The sequence below is a fragment of the Mus caroli genome, chromosome 4, assembly GCF_900094665.2.
Source record: "Mus caroli chromosome 4, CAROLI_EIJ_v1.1, whole genome shotgun sequence".
NCBI classification, from domain to species: Eukaryota; Metazoa; Chordata; class Mammalia; order Rodentia; family Muridae; genus Mus; species Mus caroli.
In genome coordinates, this window is record NC_034573.1 from 100,713,383 (window position 1) to 100,728,379 (window position 14,997).

The window sequence follows — 14,997 nt, forward strand, 5'->3', positions numbered from 1 at the left end:
TAACCCCAGCACTGACTTCATGAGTTTGTAACCCCAGCACTGACTTCATGAGTTTGTAACCCCAGCACTGACTTCATGAGTTTGTAACCCCAGCATTGGGGAGAAGAGGCTGGGGATTCCAAGAGCTCACGATCAGCAAGACTAAGCTGAAACAGCTTCCAGTTCAGTGAGAGACCTTATGTCAAGGGAGTAAGGTGAGGATAGAAAGCTGCAGATGAAAATGGGAGGTCCTAAATGAGCATGTGCACTGCATACCACCAGGCATCAACACATACACACAACACACACTCACAAACACAACTCCAAACCCATTTTTCTATCTGAGCACGACAATAGCCTCCAGGAAAACTATGTGTAGAGACGTAAGAAAACAGTGTAGGGCTGGAGAGATGGCTCAACGGGTAAGAGCACTGACTGCCCTTCCGAAAGTCCTGAGTTCAAATCTCAGCAACCGTATGGTGGCTCACAAGCATCCGTAATGAGATCTGATGCCCTCTTCTGGTGTGTCTGAAGACAGCTACAGTGTACTCACATATAATTAATTACTTTTTAAAAAGGCTTGTGCTAGCATACCCATTGTTTAAAAAAAGAAAAAGAGAACAGTGTAATGTTTATTTTGACATAATTGGCACAACGGTGACTCTTTGCCATTATCCACTTACATGTGGTGAGTTTTTTTCCTTCTGCACTGGTCCCTCTGGCCATTATCCACTCTTAACCCTCCTTGCTCTATTATTATACACTATCTCCTAAATTATACTCTGCCTCATTTGAGTCTGCTATGTGGGAAACACAAGATCTGGGAGCCTGTGGCAGGCCAGAGTGAGAGTCCAGTAAGAGGATAGATCCTCACTGAAAAGGAACTGTTGCAGAATGGGAGATGAAGTCAGTGGCCACATCTCCTGTTAATTTACATACACGGGTATTACTAGGTCTGGGAGGTAGCTGGACTGGCAGGGTGCTGCTAGCAGGAACAAATCTCTGCGTCTCATCGACAGCACCTCAGAAGTCCCAGAGGTGTAATGCCTGCACTAGGAGATGCAGACAGGAGGATCACAAATCCCATGTCATCCTTCACTACAAATCAAATTCAAGGTCAGGATTGAGTACACAAAACTTTCAAACAAATCAGCCAGGTGGTGGTGGTGCAGTCTTTAACCCCAGCACTCAGGAGGTAGAGGCAGGTGGGTCTGTGTGACTTGAAGACAATCAAATGAAAAAACCCAAAGCTGTAGGAATCACTATCTACGGTTTATTATTTGTGTGTGTTAATTTGAATGTCGGAGTGCAGGCAGGCCTGCATCTGTGTAGGGTCAGAAGACAGCTTCTGGGAGTTGCCTTAGTAAGGCAGTTTATGAGACAGAGTTCTTACTATGTAGCCCTGGCTGGCCTAAACTAGACCAGCTGCAGGCAAACTAAAGGACTCCGCCTCTGCCCCTCCCCCGAGTGCTGAGATTTAATGCATGCACCACCAGGGCTGCAGAACTGATTTATCAGAACTGAAGCCTGCAGTCTCTCCATGAAGTGAGACTACGCACGTGGTGTGGGGAATCTCGGGGTCTGGTCTATCTGCAGGTCAGTTCCATCAATCCCCATATAACAGGGTTCCATGAGGTAGAGGCGGCCCTTCAGCTTGCAGCGATGCTCCGGCCTCAGTTAATCGAGGGCTTTGGTTCCTCTAATCTGAAGTTTTGTCCTGCCCTCTGACTAGAAAGGAGCTCTGTTTCCCAGAGAGCTGGTTTTCCGTGCCTAAGATGCACGGACTGGAGGAAGCCGCATCCTCCAGATCTCAGCACAGGGACGCGGCCCGGCTGCCTACAGGTAGCCAGTAGGACGCGGAAGCACCGGGGCGCACGAAGAGAACCAGGAAAGAGGCCTCTCGGAGAAACTGCGGCAGGAATGGGGCACGCCTACCGTGGGTGAAGGACGCAGCAAGCCACACCTCACGACGCTGCCGCCAGCCGGTATCGCGTTACCTGCTCCAAGATGCCTGCGCGCAGCCGGCCCCACCCTCGGCGTCACCTGTGGGCGCGCCCCGCCCGCATACCGGCGCACATGCGCACGGCGACCCGCCGGCTGTGGTGTCACGTGCCGGGCGCCAGCCACCGCCTCCTGGGCGGGCGCTTCCTGTGGCTGTCTCCGCCGCGGCCGCCCCGGGGCCGCGGAAAGCTAGGCGGTTCCGGGCTCGAGAAGGCCCGGTTTTGGTTCGGATCCGCCGCGAGGTATGCCACGTGCCCGCTTCCCGGCGTGTGGACTCTGGGGGCGGCCGGGGAGATAGAGGCGGCTTGGGTCGGGCCGGGCCGAGCCTGGCAGCGGGAGGGCCGCGACCGGCCTGCGGCAGCGGAGCATCTCATTCTCCCGAGCTCCTTCACTCCCGCACCCCACCCCGGCTGACGCTTCGCTGTTGACTGCAGTCCGAAATGTGACACTTGGAGTGGCTTACGCCTGTGCGCTCACACCAGGGAACCTCGCAGCCCTGTTGATTCCCGCTCCAGACGCGGGATCGTGTCTTGTTTCTTAATCCCCTCGCCACCTCATGCTTCTTCATAGATTTGCAAGATGCTCAGGGCTGAGGTTTCCCGCCCTATATGACCTCCCACTTCCTTGGGCATCTTCTGCATCAACCCATAATGCTTCCCAGTGCTGTCAGGGTAACTAACGCCCAAGTGTCTTTAAAGCCTTGAAGCTGTTTCTCTTTCTCCCCTAGTTCATGCCTTCATTTTTAGCCTTACGGTTTGGTTTCTGCCTCTGTGGTGCTGGGCGTTTCTTCTCCTTGTGTAGGCCAAGCCAGTTCTCACCTCAGAACTGGTGTCAGTTCGTTTGATTTGCTTGGAGTTTTGCTAATCCCCAGTGTGCAAACTTCATGACTCAGCACGGGCATCGTCCTCTCCTAGATGTCTTTTCTATGTCCTCGATAAGGGGCTGCCTCTCGCACCCATGATCCCTGCAGCTGCTCTGTGTTCGTTGTCTGCCCATGGGTCTGTTTCCTTGAAGCCTGAGGTAGGAGCAAATGAGTTCCTTCCAGTACTGGACAGGTGTTGCTACAGTACCCGTTGACCACTTGTGACATCTTTCAGAGGATCTAAATACTGAATCAGGTGCAGAGTGCCCAAGGGAACTGATGATGAAAACGATCCATGCCTGTGCTGCCCAGTGGTACCCATTAATCGGGTTCACCTACTGAGAACTTGAAATCTGTCTGGTGTGACCGAGGAACTGAATTTTTAATTTAAATTTAAATAGACACATTATTTGCAGAACAGACAGCACTGCTTTTAAAAGCCTTTCCAAACCATTGTACCTCGAATTGCTTCCATAAGTCTGCCTTCCATGGTCACCAGTCAGTTCAGAAATTGTGTCTCCACCCCCACCCACCCCTCATATCCCTCTGTTGACAGTGGTCCCCTGCCTTCCATCCACTACCTCTCCTTGCCTCTGTGCTATTAATTATAAAGTGGTGTTTTAGCCCGTGGGAGTAAGTTCCCTAACCACGGATGCCACTGTTGGGGGCCATATCTCATCATCTATTCCAGTCTGAGTCTCTTCAACTTTACCTGATAGGTATCTAGCCTGCCAAGATGCCAGGGCCAAGACCTCGGAAGGGCCCTAAGACCAGTGGCCAGGGTGCTGAGACTGCCAAGCAGGTATGGACGTGGTCTCCTTCACCCCGGGTCCACATGGAGTACGGATATCTAGGCATTTGTGGTTAAAGAAATGGCTCAGTGGTTAAGAGTGCAAGACCACATCCACCTCCAGTTCTAGGGGACCCAACACCCTCTTTTGGCCTCCATCGGCACTGCAGCCACTTGCTGTACATATATATATATATATATATATATATATATATATAGGAACAACTATCATACACATTTTTTTAAAAAACTGAAAAACCAAAACAACAACAACAAAACCAGTTAAGGTAGGGTTGACTATGAGTAGTCAAAATAATGGACACAGAAAATAAGGTGGAAAGGGGAAGACGGGTTAGTGTTTCCTAGGTGTATGATCAGGTTTTACGTGAATTCTGTGAGTGGGTTGGAGTGATGGCTGCAAAACAGTGGAAATGTCTAATCCTCCTTAGCTGCACACTTGAACATAGGTAGGACAGCAGATTTCATGCAATGTGTTTACTACAATTAAATCGGAGAGATGGCTTAGCTGCTCTTCCAGAGGTCCCCTATGGTGGCTTCCAACCATCCGTAAATACAGTTCCAGGGGAATCCAACGCCCTCTCGCAGACAGACATGCAGGCAAAACACCAGGCACAGAAAATAAAAATAGATCATTTAAAATTAAATGTGGTACATCATCCCACTACTAAGGAGTCAGAAGCATGAAGATTGTGAGTTCAAGGCCAGCTTAGGTTACACTGAAAGCACTTCTCAAATTACTCCCTTCTTCCCCCACAAAAGCAGATTGGGTACATGTATGTAGTCTCTCTGAAGATGATAAGAATTAACTAATGATGAATAATGCTAAGTGTTGTGCCCAGCAGCTGTTGCTGTTTTTGTTAATTAGGATAGTGGCTTCTTTTAAAACGTCTCCATCTTTTAGATGTTTCCTTCTCTGCACATTGGGCCTCGCTCAGAGTGAGTGGGGACGGAGCTCAGGGCTTTGGCCTCACTCAGAGTGAGTGGGGACGGAGCTCAGGGCCTTGCACGCCACATGGTTGCTCTTCCGCCAAGCTGTAGGCCTGGCTCGGTTTTGCTTTTTATTTTGGCACAAGTTAATCTCAAGTTGCCTAGGCTGACTTTGAACTTTTATGTATCTCAGGCAGGTACTGAACCGGAGTCTTCCTGCCTTGCCTCCCCAGTGCTAGGACCATAAGTATGTACTGCTACACGTGACAGACTCTCATGCACAGCATAGGTTATCCTTGAACCCCTGATTATCCTGCTGCACTTCCCACGTGCTGGAATTGCAAGCATGTGCCACAATGCCAAGCTCTATTCGGTGATTTTTCTTTTCTTTTTTTGTTGTTTATTTAGTGGGATGCTTTCAATTCCTATCCTGGAACTCACTATTTAGATCAGATTGCCTTAAACTTGGGATGGTTCTCCGGTTCTCTCAAGTTCTGATTTGTTATGTAATTTTAAAACCAATTATTTAGTTGTATGTCTGTGTGAGTGCCACATGTGTGGCTCAGCTCCTCAGATCCGCTGGGCTGGAGATCCAGGTGATTATGAAACATCTACTGTGGCGCTAGGAACTGCTCAGGTGCTCTGGAAGGGGAGGAAGCACTCTACTCCTGCACCATCTCTCCAGCCCTTTGATATCCTGGAGAATCCTTCTCTGGGTACTGCAGAGATGGCTTCTTTGTTAAGAGCACTTAGGCGTGGTTCCCAGCACCCATATAGAAGCTTAAAAACAATCCATAACTTCAATCTCAGGGGATCTGCCTTCTGACCTCTGAGGGCACATAAAATGGTATAGTATCTTTAAAGACAAAACAAACAAGCCCTTTCTCTGTCCTTAGCTGGGGCTTTTTGTGGAGTTCAACCCTGAGGACATGCTCCTGGGGGTGGATGAGACTGAAGATGATGGGGACCTGGAGGCTGAGTTACTGGCGCTCACGGGGGAAACAGCGAGCAGGAGCAGGAAGCCAGCACCCAAGGGGCAGGGTGAGTTTTCTTTCACTGCTGGGCTGGTGCAGGTCCATGAGGGACAGGGTTCTCACCTGACAGCCTAGTTCTTTAGATAGTTACATTCCTTCTATAGTTCAGCCACAAAGAGTTCAGCTATGTACCTGTATTTGGAGCTCCTTCCCCTTTGGGGACAAGTCTTCTAGCCTAACTCAGATCACTAGCCTTGGTTCTACATAGGCAGAGCCTCGTATTATACAGTAGGGGCTCAAAATAGCACTGACAGAATTGTGTGCACAGTAAATAGAGATGATATCAAATGAGGAAGTAAGTCTCCCTTCACAGCTGGAAGAGGACGGAAACTTAGGTATCAGAATGAGAGAGCTAAAGATTCCTCTTAGCAGGAACCCTTAGAGGCAGCCCGTGTGTTCCGAGTCAGGACATGACTGGGGAAGGGCCCACTACTCTAGCCTTGCTTTGGGGTTAGGTAAGCCTGGGTTTGGATATTGCCACTTACTGAGATTGTGAGTTTGGGGAAATGAATGTTGCTGAGTCTTGGTTGATTCAGTATAGAAAATATAGATAATGTTGTTACTCATCTTACAGAACTGTGACACTTGAGTAGAACCATTTACAGATGTGAAAGGCATAGTGGGGCAGTGAATAGGCACATTTACCTACAGACAGAAGTGCGGGAAAAGGAGGACTGGGAAAGCGACATCCGTAGCAAGGGCCTTTTGAGCTGGGTCATGAAAGGAGAGGCCTTTCTGGGTTGGACTTTGCTGTGGAAGGGCAGGGGGGGTTCTGCCAGGTATAGTAACCAATAGAGTGAATTAAAGATCGTCTATTTATTACCCAGCACCTTGCTTGAGTCGTCATGACCATCTGTGACTCTTTCCTCAGCTCCACTGCCCATGGCCCACATTGAGAAGCTGGCAGCAGACTGTATGCGAGATGTGGAGGAGGAGGAGGAAGAAGAGGAAGGGCTGGAGGAGGATGCAGACCTTCTGGTATGTTTGCCAGGCTGGTGTCCAGAGAGAGAGCTTTTGAGGGAGACTGGGGTTTGTACCCCTTCTTCCTTCCCAGGCCTGTCCTCGTGACTTCACAGTGAGAAATTTGTCTCCTTGGACTTTGGATCTGAGCAAATTTGAAGTTTTTTTTTTTTTTTTCAAAGTTTTCCTTGGTTAGATTAAAGAATTGTTGGTAGTGAGGATTTGGCGTTGAGAAATATTACATGGGAAGAGGGGTGTTAACTTTTTTCCAGTCATGATGTGGCCATGAGGCACCCAGAGTTCTTGGACTGTTTCCCCAGACAGAGCTGCAGGAGGTCCTGGGTGAGGATGAAGAAGCGGGCCTGCTGGATGGCAGTGAGGCAGCAAGCCCAGACCTGTGTGAGGAGAAGACTTGGGACAACACTGAACTACCTGTAGAGCAGGCAGCCTGCCAACAGGCAGTTCCTGCTGCAGCTCAGGTAGGTTTTGCAGGAGGGCTCTGATGTGCCTTGGATTCTCCTGTGTGTACATGAACACTATGCATGTGGCATGGCTCAGACAGCAAGGTTGCCAAATAACTAGCAGCTCCCCACATAGAAAACAAGCATGAGAGACCTCCATAGCTGGCTGCCTTCAAAGGCCTTCCTGTTCCAGGCCACTCTTGGAGCCATTTCCTGGCCTCTCCTGATTTGGGGGCCTCTGTTTGCCTGACATAATGTCTGGCCTCTCTTGTGGGTCTTTGCCTTATACTCAGGGGGCTTAGGCACTTCTTTCTCCTGGAGTCCCAGAGATCCATCTTCTGGGGTAGCTTCCTCACAGAGAGAGAATGGCAAGGGCCTAGCTGGCTCTGGAGTGGCCAGCCCTGAGCTGAAGTATCTGCAGGCTGGAGGGCCTCGGGGGCTGCAGGCTTTGCTGGAGGAACGGATCCGTAACTACCAGGAGGCCGCAGCCAGTGCCAAGGAGGCCGGTGAAGCTGCCAAAGCCCGGCGCTGTGAGCGAGGCCTAAAGGTGAGTGGGACTGTGGGTCAGGTGACAGTAAAGGGATGGCCACACTGGCATAATAAACACTTATCGCTGGCCTGTCTTCCAGCAAGGCCCAGGCCCAGGCCCAGGTGGCTTCCTGGGTTACAAGTGTTGATTCCTTCCCTTAGACTCTGCAGTCCCAGCTTGCCACTGTGAGGAAAGGCGGGAAGATCTGTGAGGATGAGATCCCACCTCCAGTAGCCTTGGGAAAAAAGTCCCCAGCCCCCCAGGAAAGAGCCAACAAGAACCCTGAGATAGACTCTCCAGGTCCCTGTGCCATGGAGCCAGGTATCTGAAGACACACTATTTCTAGTTCCCATATCCTGCCTACCCCACCTGCCTGCCTGTCATGGCTCCAAGAATTCCTCAGCCAGTAAGCGGTCCCTGGGGCCCTCGACCTTCCTTCTTTGACTGTCTAGCTCAGTTCTCTGGGGCCTTTTGTTTTATGTAGGCAACCTTTCCCAGCCCGAGTCCAGCCTTCCTGCCATTGCTCCCTTGCCTGATTCAGACCCAGACCCACAAGCCCTGCTGTTAGCCCGACAGAGAGAGTACAAGGCGGCTGCTCTTGATGCCAAGCGGGCTGGAGATCTAGACCGTGCCCGGGAGCTCATGAGGATCGGGAAGGTATGGTGCCCTAGTGTCATTTAGTAGATGGGAAGCAAAGGCCAGAGAGGGAGCTATACAGCACCTGCGTGAGAGTGGGCTCAGGGACTCAGGGAGTCGTTTCAGGCCATGCTTTTGGAGCTCCTTGGCTTATGCCTATAACTTTTCCTCTTCAGAGATTTGGTACTGTCCTAGAGGCCCTGGAAAAGGGTCAGCCTGTGGACCTGAGTGGCATGCCCCCAGCACCTGCGGGTCAGTCACATAATGGGGGTATCTGCCTAGGCTGGGATTAGGGAGGGCTGTGAGGTATGGAGTTGGCCAGGTACTCTGCCTACCCTGCTATTTGGATTCCCAGATCTGAAGGCCCTCCCCCAGGCTTCTAAGGCCTCCTCAGCAACCCAAGGCCTGTCCCCAGCAGTAGAGCAAATGCAGCCAGTGATGGCCTCTGACCTCCCAGCCACCCCAGGTAGGACTTCACAATGGGAGAGTGGCGTTGGGGCCTAGGAAGGGGTGGGATGAGCTGATAGTCTCTCATTGTCACCTTTACAGTGGTCCCTGCAGAGCCAACAACAGTGCTGGATGCTTTACAGCAAAGGCTGAACAGGTATCGTGAGGCAGGCATCCAGGCCCGGGCCAATGGGGATGAGCGCAAGGCCAGGATGCACGATCGCATTGCCAAGGTTAGCCCATTGCTGTGTAGCCCCTATCCTATGTTAGCTTATTCTTGCCTTGCCCTGCCTGTCTGCTTTCCCTATGAGCCCTGGTCTCTAGTCCTTGTCTGTTTATGGAGTTCTTGCTGCTTTGGGACTCCTTTTCTTCTAGGGCTGCAGTTTTCTCCTATCCCCTCTTTCTCTGCCTCTCTGCAGTGAGGGCACAGAGCCTGCAGACTGCAGCCTGCTAGAAATTCCTTCCTTCCCTTGTAGCAATATCAGGATGCTGTTCGAGCTCATCAGGCAGGACAGAAAGTTGACTTTGCCGAGTTACCTGTTCCTCCAGGTGGGTGATGTTTGGACTTGATGAGGTTTCTGAGCAAAAATGGAGAAAGAAGTTTCTCGTGTGTGCCTCCACCTTATGAGAGTTACCCATCCCAGAGCCGGGCAAGATGCACAGCAGGCTCATGTGGCCTTAATGCTGCCTCTTTGACCCCTTTCTGTTCTGTCTCCTCTCAGGATTTCCTCCCATCCCTGGCCTGGAGCCCAGTAAAGGTAGTGAGCAGGATTCAGTGGCAGCAACTTTAGCAACTGCCCAAAAACTGGCCTCAGAAGATGCAGCCCTGGTAGATGACGAGGAGGAGGTTTGGCTATGGGCCCAGGACTTCGGGGCTTGGTTTTAGGGGCATGGGGGGGGGGGCGGCGGTGAGGGAGGGAGGACAGCAGATAAGGAGTAAACCCAGACCCTACTGTATATTAACCTCATAAACTAGAGATCCTTTCCTCCTTTCCAGAGGAAAAAAATTGCAGAGGCAGAACTAGAATTCAGACCTGGGTATTTCTGGCCCCCAACACTCAGAGCTTCTTTATTACTGTGATGCTTCCTGCCCAGGAAGCTTTTGATGGTTCTGTCGTTGGGGGCAGGGCTCTGGAGGTAAAGCTACCCCACTAAGGCCATACAGTGAATGGGTGCAACATTAAGGAGGTAGCTCAAGTGTAGGCATGGTGAATGATAACTATCTGATAGCCTCCTAACTGGGTGCCACCTGCAGAGTGACACTCCAGCACCGGCCCCATTGGCCAAGAAGCCAGCACAGACTCTGGTCTCTCCATCCCATCTTCTGACTGAGCCCAAGGCTTCAAGTTCTAAGGAGTCACTGAGTCCATCTGGTAATTTGGGGACAAATAAGACAGAGGAGTGATAGTCCAGTGAGATAGGCATGGCCCCAACCATTGTCTCTCTCCTTCTAGTTCGGGAGCAGGTGACACTGCTGGAGGCTCGGAAACTGCAATACCAGCGAGCAGCTCTGCAAGCCAAGCGCAGGCAGGATCTTGAGCAGGCCAAATCCCACTTACGAGTAGCTAAAAGTCTTGAGGCTCAGATCATCCAGGCCCGAGCTGGTCAACCCATTGACCTCTCCAAGGTGAGTCCCACCTAGTTATGCAGGAGGCTGCCTCGAGCACAGAGGTGGGGGCTGCTTGAATTTGTGGTGACAGCAGGGAAGGAGCCTTTTGCCCCTTGTAGCCTTAAGATAGCCCATTAGGGAGATGGAAGGAGAAAGGAATGTGTTGCCGATGTTCACAGGTAACATGGCAGGGCCAGTCTAGTAGAAACAGTGCCAAGGATAGAATGGGAGGCAGTGAGTGTCATTGGAGGTGAGTGGCAGTAGAAAAAAAATTATAGCATGGATTCTTGTGTTTGTTGGGCTCAGCAAAAGTGTAATGTGACTCTTGGGGCCCGAGGGGCCTTATAATCTGGGCAGGTGCCTTCACCGTTGACAGATGAAGAGGGGGACTTCATCCTCATTCACCATGAGGATCTGCGACTCTCCCAGAAGGCCGAGGAGGTGTATGCCCAGCTACAGAAAATGCTCCAGGAGCAGCAAGCGGTCAGTAGCCTCTCTATCCCATCTACTTCTGCCCTGTCTGTGTCTGGGCTCAGAGGCTGACTTCTCACTGGTGTGATGTATGGCCTTGACAAGCTGCTCTCCTCGTTTACCAAGGGAGCTATCCCTTCTAAGTTTTTACATGTATGTTTTGCCTACATGTATGTGTGTATATAGCATATGTGTGCCTTGTGCTCATGGAGGTCAGAACAAGAGGATTGGAGTTACAGGTGCCTGTGAGACACTCCATCGGTGCTGGGAACCAAATTCAGGTCCTCTGCAAGAGCAAAAAGTGCTCTTAATCAATGAGCCATCTCTCCAACCGCCATATTTTTTTTTTTTTTTTTTTTTTTTTTTTTTTTGGTTTTTTGAGACAGGGTTTCTCTTTATAGCTCTGGCTGTCCTGGAGCTCACTTTGTAGACCAGGCTGGCCTCGAACTCAGAAATCCGCCTGCCTCTGCCTCCCGAGTGCTGGGATTAAAGGCGTGCGCCACCACGCCCGGCTTCAACCGCCATATTTTTATGCGGTTATGAAATTCAAACAGTGATCGGGGATGAATTTTGTGGGAGGTAGCTGCTCTGATGTGCTGCCATTCTGCAAAGACAGTGTTCTAAGGTTTATGCTTGAATTTGTTTTCTTTGACAGTGGTGATTGATCTTTGAAATGGGGTCTTGCTCTGTTCCATGTTCTAGAACTATTTTTATGGAAGAAGGAGTTTGATAAATGAATTTTTGGGAAATGGCTATCTTCAAAACAAGCAGCGAAGTGTAGGTAGAGCCAGGCATGGGGGTAAGACACCCCTGCAGTAAGCAACAGCACTTGGAAGGGTAGGGCAGGACAGTTGCCATGAGCTCCAGTTCTGCCTGGGCCATGCAGCTGAGACCCTGTCTCAGACTGAGAAGCACACATAAGTAGGAAAGTGTGTGCCAGGAATGTTTTATAGGAGGGGCGGTGAGTCCAAAGAGGACTGTTTGGAGCTTTGAGAGGTTAGTTAGGCCTTGAATGCTATCCTTGAATGCTTGGCTCTGGCTGTGCAGTCACTCTGAGCTTCTGTTTCTAGAAGTGCCTGCTATTCTCCAAGCAGTACATGCACCAGGGAAATGTGGCAGAGACTACTCGGTAAGTGCCAGGGCTGGGCTGTGCTTGCTGAGTAGGGATCAGATAACAAATCCTACCTTGCTGACTTGGCTACCCATCCTTGGCAGGTTTGAGAGGCTTGCTGAGGACCGAAAGAAACAGCTTGAGATCCTGCAGCTAGCCCAAGCCCAGGGCCTTGACCCTCCTGGTCATCACTTTGAGCTGAAGACATTCCAGACTGTGAGGTGCCAATGCCTCAGGGAAACTGGCCCTGTGCAGGGATAGGGAGGGCAAAAGTTGTGGACCGCCTGGAGACTGTGGTCTTTAGTGAGATATCCCAGTATCGTGGGTATTGGAGTGGGGGAGGTTGCTGTCCTGCCTACAGGGAGGAGCTCAGGGTTGCAGGGTTCAGAGACCAAGGACAACCATCATGGCTCTACCTGCAACTGTGTTCCCCTTGTCTTCTGTCTCGTCTCCTGTACTGTCTTCACTCTGTAGGATCTTCTCAGAACTCAACAGCACAGAAATGCATCTGATCATCGTCCGAGGAATGAACCTCCCGGCCCCACCAGGTAACGCATGGCCACCTTATCCGGGTCCTTGCCCGGGTCTTCTTCCTGTTGCCTGGGCACCAAGCTCCGGCTATGCTTTCCAGCCTGACTCTCCTTTTTTCCTCACAGGAGTGACTCCGGATGACTTGGATGCTTTTGTACGGTTTGAGTTTCACTACCCTAACTCGGTGAGGTGCTGATAGGGTTGGGCGTCTCTGAACTGCAGTGTTGCCTAATTTGTCTCCATCTTTGATAGGCACTGCCACAGGGAGGGGCTGAAGACCCTCTGGCCCATTTCCTGCTTGAGTTGCTTTCTGCACTTGTGACTCAGCCAAAGTGTTGTGCTTAAACACATGGTTTTTGAGCTCTCAACTTCTCTCATTTCTGCTATAGGACCAGGCTCAAAAAAGCAAAACAGCTGTGGTAAAAAATACCAACTCTCCAGGTGAGTGGAAGGGATATAAGGCCGTTTCTGCTGTCACCTCCTGTCTGGACAGCCCAGTTTCTAGTGTTTAAATTTTACTTTCTTATTTGGTTCACCCAACTCAAAAATAAAGACAGGTTGTTATTCCCCCAGCTCCTCCCACTCCCCCCGCCCAGGCAGGTTGTTATTAATAGTTGCCTTCCATAGTTGTGAAAGCTGAGGTGTAGCCTGGAGAGGGCTCAGTGGTTAGCAGCACACTGCTTCTGCAAAAGGTCTGCTCTCAGTTCCCAGCACCTACATCTCTGTACACACCCACCTGTATCTAGCTCAGAGGGACACCATTCCTCTGGCTTTCATGGGCACCTGCACACACATGTGCATACATATACACAGTTCAAAATAATAAAGGTCATTTTAAAGTTTTTTTGAAACATGCTTTCAGTATGTAGCTATTAGCTCTGCTTGGCATGAAACTCACAGAGATCCATATATCTGTTTCTTGAGTGCTAGGATTAAAGTTGTGTGCCACCACACCTGAAAAAAACAAATACGAAGACCATAGGAAAAAGCAATACAAATCCTGAGGCTTGAGTTTAGTTGAGTAAAGAGATTTATCTGGGGGTTAAGAGCAAATAAGTATTAAAAATGAAGACTGGGTGTGTTATAATCCTACCATCTTGAGGACGACAACAAGCTTAATGTCAATGTGGTCAATATAGTGAGTTCTAGGCCAGCCAAGGCTACATAGTAAGACCCTATCTTAAATGTGTGTGTGTTGGGGATCTGGGAGGGGCATGTATTTAAATCCAGGAATTCACACTCCAGATTCCCAGTCCATTCCAATATTCCCTGTGTCTCAGGGCACCAAACTATTTACAAGGCTAGAACCTACATGCTCTGCCTTTCTTTTGTGGATGACAGTCTGAATTGAAGGCAGTGAGATCCAGAGATGAAGCCTGCCCTGGGCTTCCATTTCCACTTGCCCAAGAATTCTAACCCTGTCGTTGCCTGCTCTCCTCCTTGTAGAATTTGAACAAGTTTTTAAGCTAAACATCAATCGAAACCACCGAGGCTTTAGGAGGGTGATCCAGAGCAAAGGAATCAAATTTGAGATCTTCCACAAAGGGTAAGGGTTCCCTCCCACTGGCAGATCTGGGCCTGTTCTCTGTACCACTGTTTGTTTGCACTAAGCTTGCACTCAACTCAGCCAGTTCACTCCTGCCCCCTCTGCGCAGTCTAATCCTCTGCTTCTTGCCTTCCCAGATCCTTTTTTAGAAGTGACAAGTTGGTTGGCACAGCACACTTGAAATTGGAAAGGCTGGAGAAGGAGTGTGAGATCAGAGAGATCATGGAGGTAGGGCCCAAGATGAACTCATGTTCTTGTTACTGTATTGAGGGGTCTATGACATTGTAAGTTGTTAGTGTGCTTTGAGGATGGGTGGCTTTCCCATGTCATAGACAGAAGAAGGAAAGAAAGTGAGGAACTTTCAGAGTGAGCCAGGTGGGAAGTAGGAGATGAAGTTGAGAGAAGACCCTTGAGGATTCTGACCAACACTAAGCATGATTTCTGTTCCAGGGTTGTGTTGAGCTTGGGTCAGTGGACAGAGAACAAGCTCCCAACAGGAAATCGAGATAATATTTCTAGATCAGTGACATATGCAATGGCCTTAGGTTATATAGGGTTATATAAGATGAGTTTTAAGAACCTTCTTCTGGTTCCAGGACAGCCAGGGCTACACAGAAAAACTGTCTCGAAAAACCAAAAGAGAGAGAGAGAGAGAGAGAGAGAGAGAGAGAGAGAGAGAGAGAGAGAGAGAGAAAGAGAAGGCTCAGCAGTTAAGGGCACTGACTGCTCTGCCAGAAGTCCTGAGTTCAATTCCCAGCAAGCACATGGTGGCTCACAACCATCTGTAATGGGACCTGATGCCCTCTTCTGGTGCATCTGAAGACAGCTACAGTGTACTCATATAAAGAAACTAAATAAATCTTAAAAAAGAACCTGCTTCTAACAAATGGAGAACAAGCCAGAGGAGAGGGAACTTGTTAATTCATATAATTGTCCTTGGCAGAGCCAGGTCCAGACAGACCTTTACAGTACTTTTGGAAAGTTAGAGCTTGCTTCTCCCTCGTGGAGTTGTCCTAAAGTGGGGCCTATTCTGAATTGCCTTGAGGGAGGTTCAAATCCCAAGCTTTTGTTTTTTTTTTTTT

General features: G+C 49.8%; 1 protein-coding gene across 3 annotated transcripts in view; it reads left to right on the forward strand.

Annotated features, from left to right (window-relative positions):
* Positions 1-2,086: 2,086 nt before the first annotated feature.
* Positions 2,087-14,997, forward strand: part of Cc2d1b (coiled-coil and C2 domain containing 1B) — a 14,476-nt gene continuing 1,565 nt past the window's right edge. Inside the window, exons 1-23 of one of the 3 annotated variants that reach the window (XM_021160725.2) lie at positions 2,087-2,222; positions 3,562-3,644; positions 5,477-5,621; positions 6,486-6,592; positions 6,895-7,053; positions 7,457-7,582; positions 7,726-7,885; positions 8,049-8,221; positions 8,377-8,452; positions 8,556-8,666; positions 8,750-8,880; positions 9,124-9,196; positions 9,370-9,494; positions 9,903-10,020; positions 10,102-10,274; positions 10,614-10,739; positions 11,798-11,856; positions 11,943-12,059; positions 12,313-12,386; positions 12,495-12,553; positions 12,759-12,810; positions 13,816-13,915; positions 14,053-14,143. In XM_021160725.2, the coding sequence (XP_021016384.1) occupies positions 3,579-3,644; positions 5,477-5,621; positions 6,486-6,592; positions 6,895-7,053; positions 7,457-7,582; positions 7,726-7,885; positions 8,049-8,221; positions 8,377-8,452; positions 8,556-8,666; positions 8,750-8,880; positions 9,124-9,196; positions 9,370-9,494; positions 9,903-10,020; positions 10,102-10,274; positions 10,614-10,739; positions 11,798-11,856; positions 11,943-12,059; positions 12,313-12,386; positions 12,495-12,553; positions 12,759-12,810; positions 13,816-13,915; positions 14,053-14,143 (2,421 nt within the window). In that variant the 5' untranslated portion in view covers positions 2,087-2,222; positions 3,562-3,578. The other 2 variants (XM_029476551.1, XM_021160726.2) reach the window with 2 other exon arrangements.